General features: G+C 43.2%; 2 protein-coding genes across 5 annotated transcripts in view; one reads left to right on the top strand and one right to left on the bottom strand.

Moving 5' to 3' along the window:
• LOC105526349 (chromosome unknown open reading frame, human C1orf105) overlaps positions 1-17,805 on the top strand; it is a 48,584-nt gene that overhangs the window by 17,267 nt on the left and 13,512 nt on the right. The window contains exons 1-3 of one of the 2 annotated variants that reach the window (XM_011962313.1): positions 6,595-6,767; positions 7,560-7,645; positions 10,924-11,014. In XM_011962313.1, the coding sequence (XP_011817703.1) occupies positions 6,747-6,767; positions 7,560-7,645; positions 10,924-11,014 (198 nt within the window). In that variant the 5' untranslated portion in view covers positions 6,595-6,746. Of the gene's footprint in view, positions 1-6,594; positions 6,768-7,559; positions 7,646-10,923; positions 11,015-17,805 lie in introns of those variants that run through there. The other variant, XM_011962311.1, reaches the window with a different exon arrangement.
• PIGC (phosphatidylinositol glycan anchor biosynthesis, class C) lies at positions 3,930-6,794 on the bottom strand. Of its 3 annotated transcripts, none has more exons than XM_011962316.1 (2): positions 6,466-6,794; positions 3,930-5,309 (listed from the first exon to the last, which is right to left on the bottom strand). In XM_011962316.1, exon 2 carries the CDS (start codon positions 5,092-5,094, stop codon positions 4,201-4,203), a length of 894 nt encoding a protein of 297 aa, XP_011817706.1. In that variant the 5' UTR covers positions 5,095-5,309; positions 6,466-6,794; the 3' UTR covers positions 3,930-4,200. The 3 variants fall into 3 exon arrangements, with proteins under 3 accessions (XP_011817706.1, XP_011817704.1, XP_011817705.1); XM_011962314.1 differs by having other exon boundaries at positions 6,470-6,579; XM_011962315.1 differs by having other exon boundaries at positions 3,930-5,332; positions 6,470-6,572.

Consider the following 17,805-nt stretch of genomic DNA (forward strand, 5'->3'; position numbering starts at 1 on the left):
AGGGAACATCACACACTGGGGCCTGTTGGGGGGTGGGGGCTGGGGGAGAGATAGCATTAGGATAAATACTTAATGCAAATGACGAGTTGATGGTTGCAGCAAACCAACATGGCACATATATACCTGTGCAACAAACCTGCGTATTCTGCACATGTACCCTAGAACTTAAAGTATGATAATATAATAAAATGAAACAAAAACAATTTATTTCTACTAAAAAAAAAAACATTGACAAAGGTAGCTACACTCAACAACAGATATTCAATGTAGATAAAAGAGCCTTCTATTGGAAGGTGTCATCTAGGACTTTCATAGATAAAGAGAAGAAGTCAATATCTGGCTTCAAAGGACAGGTTGACTCTGCTGTTAGGGGCTAATGCAGTCGGTGACTTGATGTCAATGCTCATTTACCATTCTGAAAATCCCAGGGCCCTTGAAAATTATGTTAAATCTACTCTGCTCATGCTCTTTAAGTGAAACAACAAAGCATGGATAGCAGCACATCTGTTTACAGCATGGTATACTGAGTATTTTAAGCCCAGTGTAGAGCCTCCTGCTCAGAAAAAAAGATTCCTTTCAAAATATTACTGTTCATTTGAAATTTGTTTCCATGCCTGCTAACACAACATCCATTCTGAAGTCCATGGATCAGAGTAATTTTGACTTTCAAGTCTTATTATTTAAGAAATACATTTTGTAAGGCTATAGCTGCCATGGTGATTCCTCTGATGGATCTAGACATTGCCATTAAGAACATTTGTAATTTGTGAAAGGAGGTCAAAATATCGACATTAACAGGAGTTTGGAAGATGTTGATTCCAACCCTCATGAATTACTTTGAGAGGTTCAAGACTTTAGTGGAGCAAATAACCGCACATATGGTGGAAATAGCTAGAGAACTAGAAGTGATGTGTAAAGATGTGACTGAATTGCTGCAATCGTATGATAGAACTGAAGAGATGAGAAACTGATTACTACGAGTAGCAAGAAAACTGTTTCCCAAAATGAAATCTACTTCTGAAGAAGATGCTGTGAACATTGTTTTTGTTGAAATAACAATGTTTTTAGAATATTACATGCAATTGTTATATAGCAATGGCAGGGTGTGAGAGGGTTGACCCAATTTTGAAAAATGTTCTACTGTGCGTAAAATGCTATCAAACAGCATCATGCGCTACAGAGAAATCTTTCTTGAAAGGAAGAGTCGAAAGCAGCAGCAAACTTCATTATTGTCTTAAGAAACCTTGCCACAGCCACCCCAGCCTTCAGCACCTAGCATCCTTATGTCAGCAGCCATCAATATCAAGGCAAGACCCTCACCAGCAAAAAGATTCTGATTCACAGAAGGCTCAGATGATTGTTAGCATCTTTAGCAAGAAAACATTTTTAAATTAGGGTATGCATATTTTTTAGACATAATGAGATTGCACATTTTATAGACTTTATTACAATGTAAGCATAAATTTTATACACACTGGAAAACCAAAAAATTCATGTGACTTGTTTTATTGTAATATTAGCTTGATTGTAGTGGTCTGGAACCGAACTTCAGTATCTCCAAGGTATGCCTGTATATAGATATTGGTACATATATATGTGAATGGTATACACACTTTGTGTGTGTGTTCATGTCTGTATATATATATGATTTATCTATATATGATTTATCTATATATACACTTATATATGATTTATCTATCTAGTTTTATAACATCTCTTTTCAAAATCCCCTTAACTTGCCACTGACTACAGGATACAATAATGCAAAGTATTCAGCACTCTCAGATTTCAGTCCCTCACTACAGCCCATTTGTCCTGTGCTATTATCCACTGCCAGGATGCATCAGGTCCTGTGCACTCTGGCACATACTGTTCATTCTAGCTGTAAGAACCTTCTCCCCACAGCCACCACTTTTCTGTCTAAATTAAGTCTACTGCCTCACCCTTCATCCTTGCATCTATCCCACAACTCTCCATCTCCCACCACCTTCACAATGAATTTCTACAACCACCACATTGTGTAAGATAAGGGACTGAGTGACTCCAAATACTATACAGTGTGACAGGGAAAAGCTGAAAATGTTAGTGCAGCCATATTGTCATCCCACTAAGGAACTATTCTTGGAAGTTTGAGAAACTTTCTGGTCACCAATATGCACGGTTGCTACTTGAGTTCTCTAAAGTTAACAATCACAAATGCATTCAAATAATACACGTATTAATACATATAAACAAAAACTACAATTTCATAGAACTCTTTACTATCTTCAACCACCAACACCTAGCCTTGTTCCTGATGTGAACTATAGAATAATTATGAGGCATGCCTCTATTGAGACATGAGGCCAAACCAGGAGCAGGCAGTGGACAGATGCTTTGGGCTCCAGAGGTTAGTCCCTGAAACCCTTTTCTCCTCATTGCCTAGTGTCCTTGAATATAGAAAGCAGTCCAATTGACCTTACGGAAAACCACCAATTTTTATCACAAAACACAATATTCATCTGCCCAAATAAAACTCTGAAAAAGAATGTGACATGAGAAGAGCTGAAGACACTAGTTCAAAGTCATGTCCCAGACATTCTTGAGAAATTTATGTTCAAATAAATAAAAACATTATTTTTTAGTAATACCACCCCCTTGACAAAATTTCTGATTTGAAGTTAATTCCTAGTGATAAAAGGACAGTACAGAAACTTGCCGCAAATGAGTTACCACAGGAATAACCAGCTATCCTGGGAGGGGCCTTGCTGCATTTGGCACCTTGTCTCTGCTCTCTTCAGCTTTTCTTACATATCAACTTAAACCACACCTAATACATTAGTACTAGCTATTACATAGTGCTGATGCTAATACATAGTGCTTCGTGTCAGGCATTCTTCAAAGCACTTTGCATATATCCCATTTACCACAATTCTAGAGGTAGATACTTTTATTCCCACTTTACAGATGAAAACTGAGACATAGAACAGTTGTGGCCTAAGATGTGATGATTTATTTCCTCCTTAGACAAAATGGATTGCTCCCCACTACCTACAGTATAGAGCCCAAATTCACAGCCCTCGAATTTGCTACTCAACCTCCCATTCTGACTTTTTCCCAATATCCCCTCCCAAAAGTCCCCATAACCCTGAAGTGCCATCAAATATTGTCCCATCATCGTGCCCATGCTAAGGACAGATGTGGTACAGTAGTAAGCTTATGTTGCTGCAAATGTGTTTTTAGCCTGATTAATTTAAACTTGAGACAGAATTTACAAGTCAGATTTCATATTAAAAATCAGATATACAGTTACTGGGATTTCTTTTAGAATCCTATCTGGAATTCTAAGGGTCTGAAGCTAGGCACAAACTGTGAATAGAAACGATCAGTTGGAGCACAGTAGCAGCTGTCTCCATTGGACATCTCCATTTGTTCACAGTTGCCATCAGTCACACAAAGCATGCCAGTTTCACCTGCTTCCGTTACTTACCTGGCCTCTAAAGGCCTTCAACACATTGCCCTAAAACCATCTTTTGCCTACTTAAGTCTCCCTATCCTCCAAGACTAAGCTCAAATGTCACTGCCTCTCATAAGTATTTCCTAATTATTCCAGCTGAAATTTATCTCCAGCTTCTGAATTCCCCCTAGCATTCTGCTTATTATGACACATCACACTCTGCTTTGTAATTAGTTGTATATATGCTTCCCTAAGAACAAGGTAGAAACTGAGTCAAGGTTAGGTAACCAATTCTGTGATCTTGGGCAACAAAACTGAACACAGCACCTTGTGTTCTAGGATTTGAGCCCCAGATAAATAAAACAGCATTAGCACACTGAAAAGGGTAGAAAGAGGTGACTTTACACACACACACACGCACGCACACACACACACACTCTTCACTCTTCATGCCCCTCTGCCTACTGTTTATGTAAAAATCATGAGACAATTTGATGAATGTTATTTTTTTAATATAAACCACATCACTTCATATGTTACAGCATGTAATTCAAGAGGGTCCCGGAAAGTATTTTCATCCACAAAATAACGGAAAGGATAAGGACCCGCACCACCCAAGCCTTTGGTTCATCTTTTTTGTTTTGATCTCTGTTCTCTTACCACAATGACATGCTGCTTCCAGAATGGAACTCTGTCTTTAAGTTCTATACTAGTTAGGAGGCTAGTCTATCAGCTTGCCTTAATAACGTAATGGATGTCCTAATTTAACTGAGGAACCTGGACAAGTCTTCCTTGATTTCAGCTTCATCCCAAGGCCCATGAATGTTTTCTTTAAAAAGCTGCAAGCGAATGAGGTAGAATGGACAGAGACATGAGATAGACATCAGCAGAAGGGCAAAGAGTATGGCTCCTACAGCACTGATGGATAGTAGGCCTCCCAAGGCTGAAAATGCAAAGAGCAGTGTGACCCCCACATAGCTCCGGGGAGTACATGCCTTTAGTTTCTTCTGTAACATGGGCCATAGGGCAAAAATCTGAATGGCAAACGTCACCATGATGAAGGCATGCAGGGACCGGGGAAGACGTGAAGCCAAGCATACAGAAGCAAAGATGGCCATGTTCAAGGATAGTGTGCTAGATACAATGGCAGCATTGGCACCATAGTCAAAAAAGATGAGGTGGCCTAACAGCATGAAGACTGACATGGCATAGATGGTGTCAGTGCTGACAGACTCTGTAAGGGTCTTCAGCACTGGTGAAAACCCGTAAGTGAAAGTAATGAAGACTAGGGCACTCTTCAGGTCAGCCCACCGGGTCTGCCCACTCTTCTTCCGCCCTTCACCTCCATCAATGAGATCAAACAAAACATACCCAATCAGTGAAGAAGCCAGGCCAGTCCCAAAAAGCCAATGGGGGGCCAGAAGACCCTCATCCATATACCACCAGATGACCACAAAAACACAAACACTGCACAGTTGCTGGATCACCACACTGGACTCAAATACCACAGCCCAATATTGGTATTTCCGAGCATGGATGTTTTTCCGGAGCTCTTCCAGGAATCGCCGGTCCACATAGTTATCAGGAAAGGGCTGTCGCTCATATAAGACCTTCTGCCACTTGACCTCCTTGGTGCTATTTACAGGTTGGGCACACATTATCCTTTCATTCAAACTCAGGCCAGTTTAATCATCGCCCTCACAGAAGTCCACGTGGTTCTTGTTCTTTATGAAGTTTTGAAATCACACCTCCCTGGAAATTCCATGCTGTGGTTGATGTTCTATCAACCTTTCCTTGTTTTCAAAGGCAGCAACCCAGGCTAGGCCTACAACAGATGAATTTGTCTCTGAGGAAGGACAACACAGCCAAGTTCCTAGAAAAAGAGAGACTGTGAACCTACGAAAGTTGTGAAAGGTCAAAAGTAGTACTGAGTTAAAGTCAAATCAACTCAGTTTACTAAAAGTCTGAGCAAAATGTATGTGGTAGTCACCTTATTAATTTGGGACATTAAAACTGCATTTCAGATTTGAAAATTATAATTCCTTGAATAATAACAGACATCTGTTAGCTATCACTTATTGAGTGCCTACTATGTGCTAAGTGCCTTACGTATCTTCTTTCACTTAATCCTCAAAACCTTGCAAGTTAGTGTTAGTTCTGTTTTGGTAAAAAAGCTGAGATTGAAGATGCTTAAGTAACTTTGCCCTAAGGTAACAGAGCAGAGCCAGGATTCAAACCAAAGTCTTATCCCAAAGCCTGTGTCTGACATTGTATCTCCCTCTAAACCAGTTCTTAACTCAGTGGTTCACATACCCCTTTGGTGTATCACATTGCATGCTTATATCTGGATTTGTGTGAATTTATAGGGATAATATCCATAGCTTTTATTGGTTGTCAAAGGCATGTTATATTTTTTAAGTTACCAATCCAAAGACAATAGTAAGCTGCACCATACAGAAAGGTATGAGCTCTACAGTTTGTTTAGCCAAAATCAAAGACTCAAAGAAACTAGACTCTTCTTCCATTAGCTGAGCTTAGCATCCTTTAAAGAGCTATCAATCTACTCAAAACAAGGAAACTCTTGTGAGGATCGAGGAAGGTAATCATCCCTTTTTCACAATGAGAAAACTAAGAGTCTGAAACACCACAGGCATCCGGCAAATTTGAGGAAAAAACATTTCATATTGCCCGACTTTATTTCTTCCATGAAGACCACGACAAGTGTTGCTTGGCAAGCCAGACACCGTTACCCCGCTCTCTGCAGCAGGGATCCCAGCCAGGGAATCTTAAGGCCGCCGCCGGGGCTGGAGGGTCTGCGACGCCCAAAAGGGCAGCGCCCGCCCGCAGAGTGGGGCTGGGAGGGGACAGGGTAGGGTAGGGTAGGGTAAGGTAGGGTAGGGTGACCCCAGGGGTGCGCCTTCACTCTCCGGGCCTCCCACTCCAGCCGCCACCCCTCACTCAGCCTTAAGCCTGCGGGGACAGCAGAGGAGAAGGAGCCCCGGAAACACTGACGGTTACACGGAACCCACCTGCCCGAGAGTTCCTAGGGACGCGCAGCTGGGGGACGGCGGCACCCAGCCTTTTTCCCGCTCCGGGGCGCAGGGGCTGCGACTGTGGCGGAGCACTTCCGGGTCCGCCGCAATCTCCTCAGCGAGAGCACCCTTCCCCAGCCGGAACCATCGCGACGTGGCTGCTGCCCCCTCCTGGCTGCTCAGAGGACCTCCGGGCTCCTCTCCTGGAGACTGGCCCAAACCCGAATGCTCTGAGCCTAGGAAGGCAAATCTCCAGCAATCCCCTATTGAAAGATGGGATGTGCCATCTGAAGGGCTGGGTAAGGCAGGAGAGGACAAGGAATGAGGCTGGGCCAGTGGGTGAGAGATAATGGCCGCTTTTGTTGCGCTCCTTTTATTAAGTCAGGCCCTCAGCTGGGACTTCCCATGCATCCATGCTTTCATTCCACAGATACTGACTGAATGCCTGCCCGAAACAAGCCCTCCTTGGGGGGGCTCATGATACAGCCGTGAATGAAACAGACAAAAATTGCTGCTCTCTTGAAACTCTTTTTTGGTACATTGACCTTTACACTGATTATATCATCTTCCCCCTCAAAGAGGACAAATCTAAGGCTCAGATAAGTTGAATTTGTCCAAAGACAGGCACCTGGGAAGTAGATGAACAGAGATCAATATCCAGTTGTCCATAGCTTCAAAGTTTGGTTCTTTCCTCTTTAACTCCTAAAAGAGGAGAGGAGAAGATTGCTAATTAAACTGAGTTCATGGAAATATTAAAGGATGTATAAACGAAGGAAATAATAAACAAAGGGATGTAGTAAAACACGGGATACAGTGGATACAAAAGTCAGAAAACATGACCCATTTACTAGCTCAGTGACTCAAGGCAAATCACACTACCTGACCTTGGATTTCTTCATCAGTAAAATGGAGATGACATTATTTGCACTTGGCTACTGTATAGGATGGTCAAAGAGTCAAATATAATTATAATATAAAAATGTTTTGTAAAGTGTTCACTATATGGCTGCTATTAGCTGACCTTGGCCATCGTAATGATAGCAATGTTTAAGTGTGATACATTCTGTAAAATGTTCTCTATTTCCCTCTAGGCTTCTGTTGCAAAATTTGACAAGATTCCTTGGCTTAGTGAGGCCAGCCTCGTAAACAAGCCATTAGTGCTCAGCCTCCCCAGAAGGTAACCTCTCAGCCACTGAATGCAAAAGTTTTACGAAACATCTCACAGAAGATCATTTCTTCTTAAGGGATGATAATTATACAATTATCAGAGGGCGCATTTGATCCATTGAGAAACTCAAGTCAAGTGCTTTAAAAATAGAAATATTCTGGGTTTCTGAGACAAAAATGATCACTGAGTATAGACCTGGCTAGAGGAGATGAGATCTCAAATTATCTCCCTCTATCACTCAACAGTATAAGATAATTTTGCCCCTAGACACTGTCTCTGAAAACACCTCCATCCTCTTTCTCACCCCACCTTTTCTCCACTGCTGTAGTCCGAAATTTTCACATTTTTACCATCAAAAGTCTAGAACAGTAAGTTCCCATCTTTATAGAATAGTAACTCTGTATGTAACTTTGAGGTACCCTCCTACAATCTTGTTAGTCCTACTCCTTCCAGACAGACCACTATGTGACACATACATCTATTTTTCAAAATTGCAGGAATTACATGTCTAGGGAGCATTTCAGCTGTCTCTTGAAATTATTGGGTTATCATGTTCCTTCTCCATTTTTGATGAACTGGTTCCTAAGTGTAGTGATAAACCGCACTCTGGAAAGGGGACATGGACAGAAGGGTAGGTGTGAAGCAGTGTTGGGGTGAACGAAAGAAACCAGAAGGAGGGCAAAGAAAAGGCAGGCATAGAGGCCATTCCAAAGGCACATGACAGACAAAAAAGGATCCACTCCTTGGCATGCGAAACAGCTTGTTAGAAAAGCCAGACTCCCCAAGAAGAGTTTCTCCTCTTGTTGATAACTACCATGTACCCTCCTGCCCATGGATAAGTGACTTCATGAGCGAATTCCCATCACTATCTCCACATCCCCACTTTAGTAACATATACCTTTGCTTTGTCTACTCTACTTTAAAAAAAAAAAATCACATTCTCAGTAAATAGGTACAGTTTTATGTATTTTCAGAACAAAATTCACAAGTGCTTTCAAGTGCTCATTATTCAGTTGTGTTGCTTTTACATAATTTTGAATATGTCTAAAGCAGATTATCAGAGGTTCAATAAACTCAAAGGCCTATTTAAGAAACAAAAGCACTAAGTGATAGAGGGCTTATTAAGAGTTGTTAACGCTACATGGATCAGCATGAGTAAGGACAGTCTAGCATATTTTAATTGAGGGTGGGACACAAACTCACAGGCCCATGACAGTGAGATGAGGGGCATAATGAGTAGAGCTGGCCAATAGGACTGCAGTGAATGGAAATCACCTCCCCACTTCAGCCCACCTGCACCCCAGCAGTGTTACCTGCAGGCATGTGAGTCCAGAGGCCAGATCCACTGGGTCTTCTAACAGTACTAGAAATCTGGATGTTTTATGTGAAATTGCTAGTGTTTGATCTAATAGGGTAATATCCCACCATCCCATACTACCCCCATGTCCGTTAGACCTGCCCCAGCAGCCAAGAGCAAAGTATCCTTGTGCATGGCTCTCTTGCCCCCAGCTCCCTTGGTCTCTAATTATATGAGCCTTTGGCAGAGGGTGAAGATCAGGGAGAAGGGTAGGCCCAGAATACAACTGGCCTTCCACAGCACCTGTTCAATTTCACAGCCAGGTCCTGGAGGGTCAGAGCAGACAGTCTGTTGACAGCCAACTGGAAAGGGAGTGGGTAGTTTTTCCTCCAGCCAGCCAAACCTAAGCTGGACACAAGAAGAAATTACCTTAGGCAGGCAGTGAAGCTCTACTCATCGCTATTCTGGGAGGATTGGGGTAGCAATCTCAATTCTTGTTTAGAAAAATGTAATACACCTACCTCACAACAAAGGTGACCGAACAGCACCTTTGAGGTGCCCTGAACTCTCAAGAGGACAAGACAGGAATGTAAAGTCTTTTAAAAGGATGGTTTAAGTATCAACAGATCTTAAGGATTAAAAGCTCCTCCTGTGGGACAAAGCTCTGGGTTCCAAGCTGTTTATTTTTGGCAAAGCCCCTTACTGAGACTTTGGGAGAAAGTTCTCAATGTGCCTTAAGCATTACATACCCTTGAGCAAAGAGTTCTAATGCAGAACAGTCTGAAAAAGATAAAGGAACATTTAGCCAAATATGCTCAGAGTCATTCTAGCTGTGCGCAGTGGAAACACACCCGCGCAGTTGGAGCCGCGGCTGGGCTGTAATAAGAAGTGCCTGCACTGACCCACTTCCTTCAAGGACTCTCTCAGGTTGGCCTAACAATTTCGAAGCCACCCTCATCGTCAGTCTCCAAAGCCCTTCAAGTCACACTAAGGTCCTGTTTATATAAGATTATTGTGTGCTGACGGAGTTCTAAGCTGGCCTCCTGGTCTCTCCTCATCAGCATTTGGGTGACAAGTCCAAGACAGCCTATTCCCATATCAAAGACAAAGATCCTGAGGGCACCGATGTCAGACCCACCATCTCTGGTCTCACAGGGTCCGGGGAAGTGTGGGGAGAAATGAAACAAGAAATGCCTCATGAACATCAGAGTCCTTCCACATGCCTTTGTTTTAAATGAACAATGGACAATGAAATCTTTCCTCATTAAAGAGGAGATGTGTTCCCGGCAAAACTGCCAGCATTCTGAGTTTCTACTTCTTGGATGCCAGGGGCATGAATGGTGCCACACACACAAACAGTTTATGATTATGAGGCCCCTGTAGGTCTTGGCCCCGTACACTGTAATGAAATGAACCACAGTAGCAAGTGAGACAGAGCACAGGCAGGTCACCCTGTAAAAAGAACTGGTGTTCTTGCAACATCACTGCTTCAACTGATAACCAGAAAGAAAAAATGTTGCAAAGGAAAATAATGGGTGGAGGGAGAAGACGTTCTGTGGGAGGAAACAGGTGGATTGTTTCAGGGTGCAAGGACACAAACTCCAAGAAGTCAGCGCAGCAGCCTAGGTATGAAAGGGGACAGGCACAGGTGAGACATCGAAAACTTGAGTGCAGACCCTTTCAAAGAGGAAACTGGGATTCATTTCGCTCATTACACGTCTACTGTTGTGAACAATCTTTATCCTGCCTTGTTTGTACACTGTCTGACAATCCAAAATTGGTTAGTGCAAAACAAAAGGGACAGAAAAGCCAAAGTGACATAGGAGGGCAAATCCATCTTTTGGGAGCTCCTCAATGGCCTGAGTCCTCCAGAACTGGAGTGGAAGGCAGCTCCCTGTGGTGTCCCTTGTATTCTCTCAGAAACAACCAAGGGCCTGGCTCTTCAAATGGGGGACTGTGGTTCTAACTTTCTCTTGTTTTAATTACTTAGATATCCTCCTTCCTCTGCGACTTTTCTGACTTCGTCCAAGAAGAATATGAATTTGCCAATTTTGTTTCAAGTTCCAGATGTTTTATCTAAGGTATCCAAAAATTTTTATTGAAAACAACAGCAGTTCTAGAATGACATAGAATATGAATACATGTCTCATCTCCTTAGCACAGCCCTGTGCTTGGTGCGCCATCAGTGTTCAATAAATATTTGTTAAATGAAATGAATGGCCCCACCCCCCTCACTATGTCTCAAGTGCCTTAGGGCCCCAGTTCACTAGAACTAAGAATACAGGCATAAGGTTAGAATCAACAGAACAGGAAACTAAAAATTAGTATGGAGGAATCTGCCCCAAGACTTCCAGGGAATGCCTATCAGCTTGTGACTGGAACCAATCTGGAGTCTCTAATGCCTCCGGCAAAGGAATGCTTATGTCGCCCACCTACAACTCCTGACACCTGTGGAATTTTACATTAAAAACTCTTCATTTCCCCTCCACCGTGACCGGCTGCCAAGTGACCCTCAGTGTCACTGTGGAGCAAGCACACAGGCTACAGTGCTTGGGTAGTCAGCACCTTCCTGAGGTGGAGAAAGAAAGAAAACATATGGTGAGATAAGCAGTTTTTTTCACCTGAAAAATTGCACATTCCTCACAGGGCTATCATAGGCAGTGCCTGAAGCAGTGTCCTAAGGCACTTGACACGGTGCCCCACCCAGAGCAAGAGCTCAGTGAATGTGAGCCACAATTATTAGGAGCCCTAGTGTCAGTCAATAAATGTTTACAGAGGCCTTTGTAATTGCTTTAATACATCAGAGATGAGTAAGTCAGCCGCAGCTATGCAGATGAGTGAGCAGACGGGGACACAAGTGAGAATGTGTCTCAGAGATGGGGCACAACACTTGTGAGAGAAGGTGGGAGCAAAGGTTACCCCCAGACTGGGCAAGCAGAGTGGGAGTGAGGGAATGATTCAAGAGGAAGTGGCATCTGCATTGGATCTAGAAGATACTGTTTTCAAGTGGAGGGAAGAGCCAGGGGTAGAGGAAGAACTGGAAAGAGAAGAGATTATCAGCAAAGAGGTGGAGACTGAGTGTGCAGGAGGAAATGCCTGAAGAATATCAAGGAATTATGAGCATACATGAAAGGGAAACAAGGACACAGCTGGGCCCAGCTAATGCATACAGGGCCCAACAGACAAAAGCAGAGAGGACACATCGAAGGTTTTCAACACCGGAGTGTCAGGGTCCAAGTTTTGCTTAAGAGTCATCTCTTAGTCTCCCTAACACCCTGGGCAGGCAAGTAGGTAACATGACCACCATGACATGCACTGGGTGGAGGTGGGGGATGAGCGGGGAGGCAGGACTGGCTTAGCAATTGCTGCAGAACCAGCAAGAAGCCTTTCAGTCATCAAGTCGCTGTGAGCTTCCTATTTAGACAGGTCTCACCTGCCGCTGAACGCCTACTCATCTCAGGTTTGTTCTGGGTCTCCGTACTGTGGCAACCTAGGTGCTAGGACACCAGGTCCCAGCCTGGCTAGGGTGGAGAATGGGGAAGGAAAGCCAATCCTAACAACCCGTGGGAGTGAGAGGCGGTTCTCCAGCAGGGTATAGCGGTTTTTGTGGTTGCAATATTCATGGTTAGCCACTAGATGACAGTTAAGAGCAATAGCTTCCAGCTGCATAGCCCAAAGGGTGCCTGGGAGGTCAGTTTCCTGGCTGACCCGTGAGAAGTCCCAGATAGGTTGCTCTTATCGAGTGAGAACACAGGCCCCTCAACCTCACCCTCACTCATCCTGTTGCAGGCTAACCCTCCACTGATTTGCACGTGAGAAAGAGTCACCCCTGCAGATTGAAACGCAAGTAGGGAACCCGGGGTCCTTGCTCTGTTGGGGCACCAGGCAGGTACCACCAGTCATATTCTTTCCTGTCACACAGACGTCCTCAAATTTGAATCTGGCTTCCAGAGTCTACTGCGTGTATGAAGGCCTGCACGTATGTGCCATGAGGTAAACATGGATTCAGCCGGCAGCTGCTCCCTTCTGGAAAGAAACTGTTGTGTTTCAAGGGAGTAGAATGTACTGTGGACACGATCTCTTCCTTCACCCTCTAAATCAGGGACCTGCCAAGAAGCTACTGGCAATCCAGAGGCCAACTGGAGGCCCTGGACCCTGTGCAGAGGTGCAAAGGTCCTGCCACCTGGCTGCCTTCCTCTTCACCATCACAGGTCAAAGGGCAGAACTTTAAACACCCGCTTACTCCTCCCCTGCCCAGGAGCAGCCCCGTGGCTGAGGCAGGTGCACGTGTGCCTGGAGCAGTATTTCCTAGTGAATAGACAAAGGGGAAACAGGCTCAGAGACACAATAACAGGGAGAGGGAGCAGAAAGCAAGAGAGAAACACACCCACAGAGATGAGGGATAAAAAACACAAAACAAAAGGAGAGGCAGGTCTATCAAAGAAGAAAGATTTTTAGTGAAGACAGATGAAGCCTAAACATTTCCTCGTTTAAACATCTACTGTGGAGAAGCTTCTTCATTAGTCATTGCTTTCACCTGCCATTTCCAGGCATCCACTCATGACTCCTCAAGATGCCAAGAAACAGAAAGGTACATCATGATAGTTGGGTAACTGGGTCAAGAGGTGACTGACTCAGTGATCCAAGGCAAAAGAACAGCAGGTGTGTGGGGGTGACCTGGAAAACTGCAGCTGGAGACTCTCAAACCCCTTTGCCCACTTGCTGGTACTGGGTGTAAATTAGCTAGAGCTCCTCGGTTACTAATAGATTATAAAATGCCACTCCACCCTCTCAATTCCTACCCCCAGTCTCTCTACTCACTTTGATCTGGGTTTGTTGTTCCAGTCTAATGAGTCAGAGTGAAGATAAGAACATTATTATTTTACTTTTAGCAGACCTGTGGCAAAAAGCACTGGCTAAAAAGATTGTGCAGTAGCAGAGGCATAGCTGGGGAAGATGTATAGGATGTTGGCTTTCTATTTTCTCACCACTAAGAACTCTCTTTTTATTATTTCTCTCACATTGATTAAATTTTCAAAGCTCATAACTACCAAGGAAACTAGCTCATTTACTCCTAAGTCATTTTCATATTTATATTGCTTATGTTGATCTAGTACAAATAACTACAAATACAATTTTTAAAGAGAATATTAAATGCTATTGATGTAAAATAGTGATGGTAATAAAAATCAAATTTAATAAGTCTGAATGTAGGGACATGACTGTCTATTATTTTGCATACATTTCAGCTTTTTTTCCTAGTGAACATTAAGAGCATTTTTGAAAGTATATTCAGCTTTATTCTTTAAAATGGCTGACATTTTCAGATAGAAGGAACATGTGTAATATCATAAGCTGTTTTGAATATTGAAATTAGTTCTCTGAGCACTACTTTTGGGATTCTACGTGGTGGAAATAATTCTGCCTTTATATGGATTATTTTCAAACAGTAGTCTCGCTTTGTCGCCCAGGCTGGAGTTCTATGGCACTGCAACCTCCACCTCCCAGGTTCAAGTGATTCTCCTGCCTCAGCCTCCTGAGTAGCTGGAATTACAGGCGTACGCCACCATGCCTGGCTAATTTTTGTATTTTTAGTAGAGACGGTGTTTCACCATGTTGGTCAGGCTGGTCTCAAACTCCTGATCCCGTGATCTGCCTTCCTCTGCCTCCCAAAGTGCTGGGATTACAGGCGTGAGCCACCGTGCCTGGCCTTTATATGGATTCTAAGAGTTTACTCTTCCCCTGAGGAAAGATAATCCTTTTTATCCAAAAACTTTCTAGCCGACTGAAGTTCAATAGATGTGTTATTGAACAAATCTCTTAACCTTTCTGGGCCACAGCTTTCTCACTGGGTAAATTGAAAGATTTGAACCAGGTGTTCTATGAGGTCTCTCTCAGTTAACTTACAAGTGGGAAGGAGAAAAGAAATAGAGGTGTTGAGGGGAAGGACAGAGGCAAATGTGTCAGTACTCCTCACAGGGTGCTTGTGAAGCCTGTTTTAATTACAAGCTTTTTTGGTTTTTATGTGAACAGGTGTGTAAGAGAGAGAGAGAAAGACAGTGAAAGAGAGAAAGAAAGGAGAGTAGAGGGAGAGGGAGATGGAGAGAAATACGTTTCTCTGTTTCTTTACCAAGAGTTCAAGAAGGCCACAGTCTTGGGCCATGAGCCAGCCCTTAGACACCGCAGCAGACATTGTCCTCGGATATGAGGATGTTTGCAATTGTCAAATGTGTTTTGGCTTCTGGGGACTGGCTGAAATCTGCATCATACCTTGGGCAGGTTACACATAGGTTGCTGTCACTGTCCTGTCACAACTGCCATCTGCTATCCAGAGGACAGCTGCTTGGGAAATGAGGGCCCCATTAACATTCCAGTGCCTCTGGCTCTAGACCTGATAAAACCAGGGCCTTGTGCTGTGAACCTGGACAATTCCCTCTCCATTCCTGTTATTGCTGCTGAGCTGGTCATAAGGAAACCAAGAGTGAGAAGGGAATGCAACAGAAGAAAAAGACCAAAGACCTGGGTTTCAGGGCTGGGAAAGAAAGCAAGACAGAATGGAGGAAATGAAGCCTGCAGGACATGGAGTCTCAAATGTTCGCATCACCTTTAAAGTAGCCTGTCACAGCTGCCTTCCGTGACCCTTCAATGCCCTCATCCCTTCTCCAGATAGAAATGGAGCATCCCTTCTTGGAAGCCAGACTTCAGCTGATAGCGGGTCTGAGGTAGAGTATGGCACAGATCAAAGATTGCTTTTTACCTTTACATGTAAAGTGTAAAGGGACAGAATTAGAGCATCCGCCTCTGTCTTTTTGGCCACAAAGACCATTATCAGTAGGGGAGGGGAGACCTGGAGAGTTTATATGATTGACAAAAGTCACCCAAGTTGTTTATGAGCCAAGACTGGAACAGAGCTCTTTGGGCATCTAGTCAGTGTTCTTCCCTAGTGTATTGCATAGAATGAATTTGTTGCACTACAACACTAATGTTCTGTAACATTTCCCTGAAGACAGTATTATAATAGTGATATCCATTTATTTATGTACTTTATATATGTGTGTGTGTGTGTGTTGATTGTGTCTATATTTAGACCTCATAATTTAAATTGCTTACAATGACTCATTCATTCGCCCAATGTTTGTTGAATACTTGCTATGTGCCAGGTTCTATCATAGGTTCTAGGAGTACAAAGATGTGTAAAACATGATTCTTGCTCTTAAATATAATAACTCTCAACCCGGTGGAGGAAACAAACACATTTAAAAACAAGAAGAATAGTGCAAATATAAAGAAAGCTAGACCGAGTTTATGATGCAATCAAAGAGGCAGGCACCCAACTGAAGTTAGGAGGGTGAGAAATGGTAGCAGGTCCAGGAGAAAGGTTTTCTGAGGATGTAACACCTACACTATGTCTTAAATGAGTAGTTATCAAGGCCAGGTGGGACAATATATAAGCATTTCATCCCTCAGATTCTAAGAGATGAAAGTCATTATGTTATGGGACTCTGTAGTCACATTTACAGTTGTCATTAACCTAGCAAGATCTTACAATGCACTTTGGAGATCTTGCAAATAATATCTGTTGCTTGATTTGCAATGAGCTCTGAGATTGCAATTCCTGTATGGTCTAGTAGTAGTCTTAGCAGAAACCAGAAGTCTAGAAAAAGGTGAAGTAAATAATTTCAGTGAAGAACTTATAAGTCTACTAAAAACAAACCTGCCCAAGGATTCTCCCATATCTGCCTCCCCCTGTCCAGGTCTTCCTCATCCCTTCAGACTGAGTGCAAATTCCACTTCTAGGAAGCCTTCCCTGATTTCCCCAATCAGAAGTGGTCTCTCTGTTTTCTGAAGGCACAGAAGTATTACCGCCTCTTGTATGATATCTAGTGTGTCCTACCTTAATTGCAGTTTCAGAAATGTACCTCATTCTCATACCTCAAAGATGTGAGAGATGGAGGGAGGAGCTGGAGCTTCAGGAGATACCACCCCCAGGGGTATCAGGAAGACGTGGTAGAAAGTTGAATCAGCCTAAAGCAGAGGAGTCAGTACACACAGACACTTCCTCACTAGTCTCTCTTCTCAGTCCATTCATCCTCCAACCAGACAACCTGTCCATTCCAACCTACATTCACTTACCTGAAGCTGATTTGCTAGGTTATTCTTCCAGGTTGTTGCATAGTGTTTCCTGGGCTTGTAACACCCTCACCATCCTTGTTCACTCCACAAATACCTACCCAAGCAATTGCCTGTTTTTTCCACCCTTCTCAGACCCTTCCCTCTCTGCCCCACCCCCAATTAAGCTCAATGATCCTTTTCAGCTTCACTGGGTCCTTGATACATTTCTGTTGTAGCACCTTCAACACCATCATACTTCTTGGATGGTGAGCAGCTTGAGGTCACGAACTATGTCTTATTTATTTAAATGTCTCCAGTACCTAATGAATGGGTAAATGAATAAATTTGTATTCTTCTTTTGTCTTCCTTACAGACTTCCTTCCAGAAACTTTGCCTTATTCATCGGTATGACCCCATCACAGCACCCTTTACTTGGTAGCCTCACAATAGATGTTTGTTGTTGAATGAATGAATCTAGTTATTCACACACATACTTTGACATACCAACCCACAACATTGTAATACTGAATTGATTCTTTTTAGAATGCCCTATAAAAATGAAGTGTATTTTAAATATTTATCAAAAGAATCCAACTTTGTTAATAGTTTTTAGCCCTCAAACCCCCAATGATGCCTCACCTAAGTGCTGTATGTCTCTCACAGGATGAAGCTACTTGCAGAACAATCTGGCAGAGGTCACCCTAGGAGCACACCTCAGGAACTCCTCACTTTTTGTTCCTCCTCTTTCTGTTCCCCACGC

This window comes from Colobus angolensis, unplaced genomic scaffold (genome assembly GCF_000951035.1).
Source record: "Colobus angolensis palliatus isolate OR3802 unplaced genomic scaffold, Cang.pa_1.0 Scaffold59, whole genome shotgun sequence".
Taxonomy (NCBI): Eukaryota; Metazoa; Chordata; class Mammalia; order Primates; family Cercopithecidae; genus Colobus; species Colobus angolensis.

Coding starts and splice junctions, on each gene's coding strand:
- PIGC (XM_011962316.1), bottom strand. CDS start 5,094: ATGTGTGCCCAACCTGTAAATAGCACCAAGGAGGTCAAGTGGCAGAAG.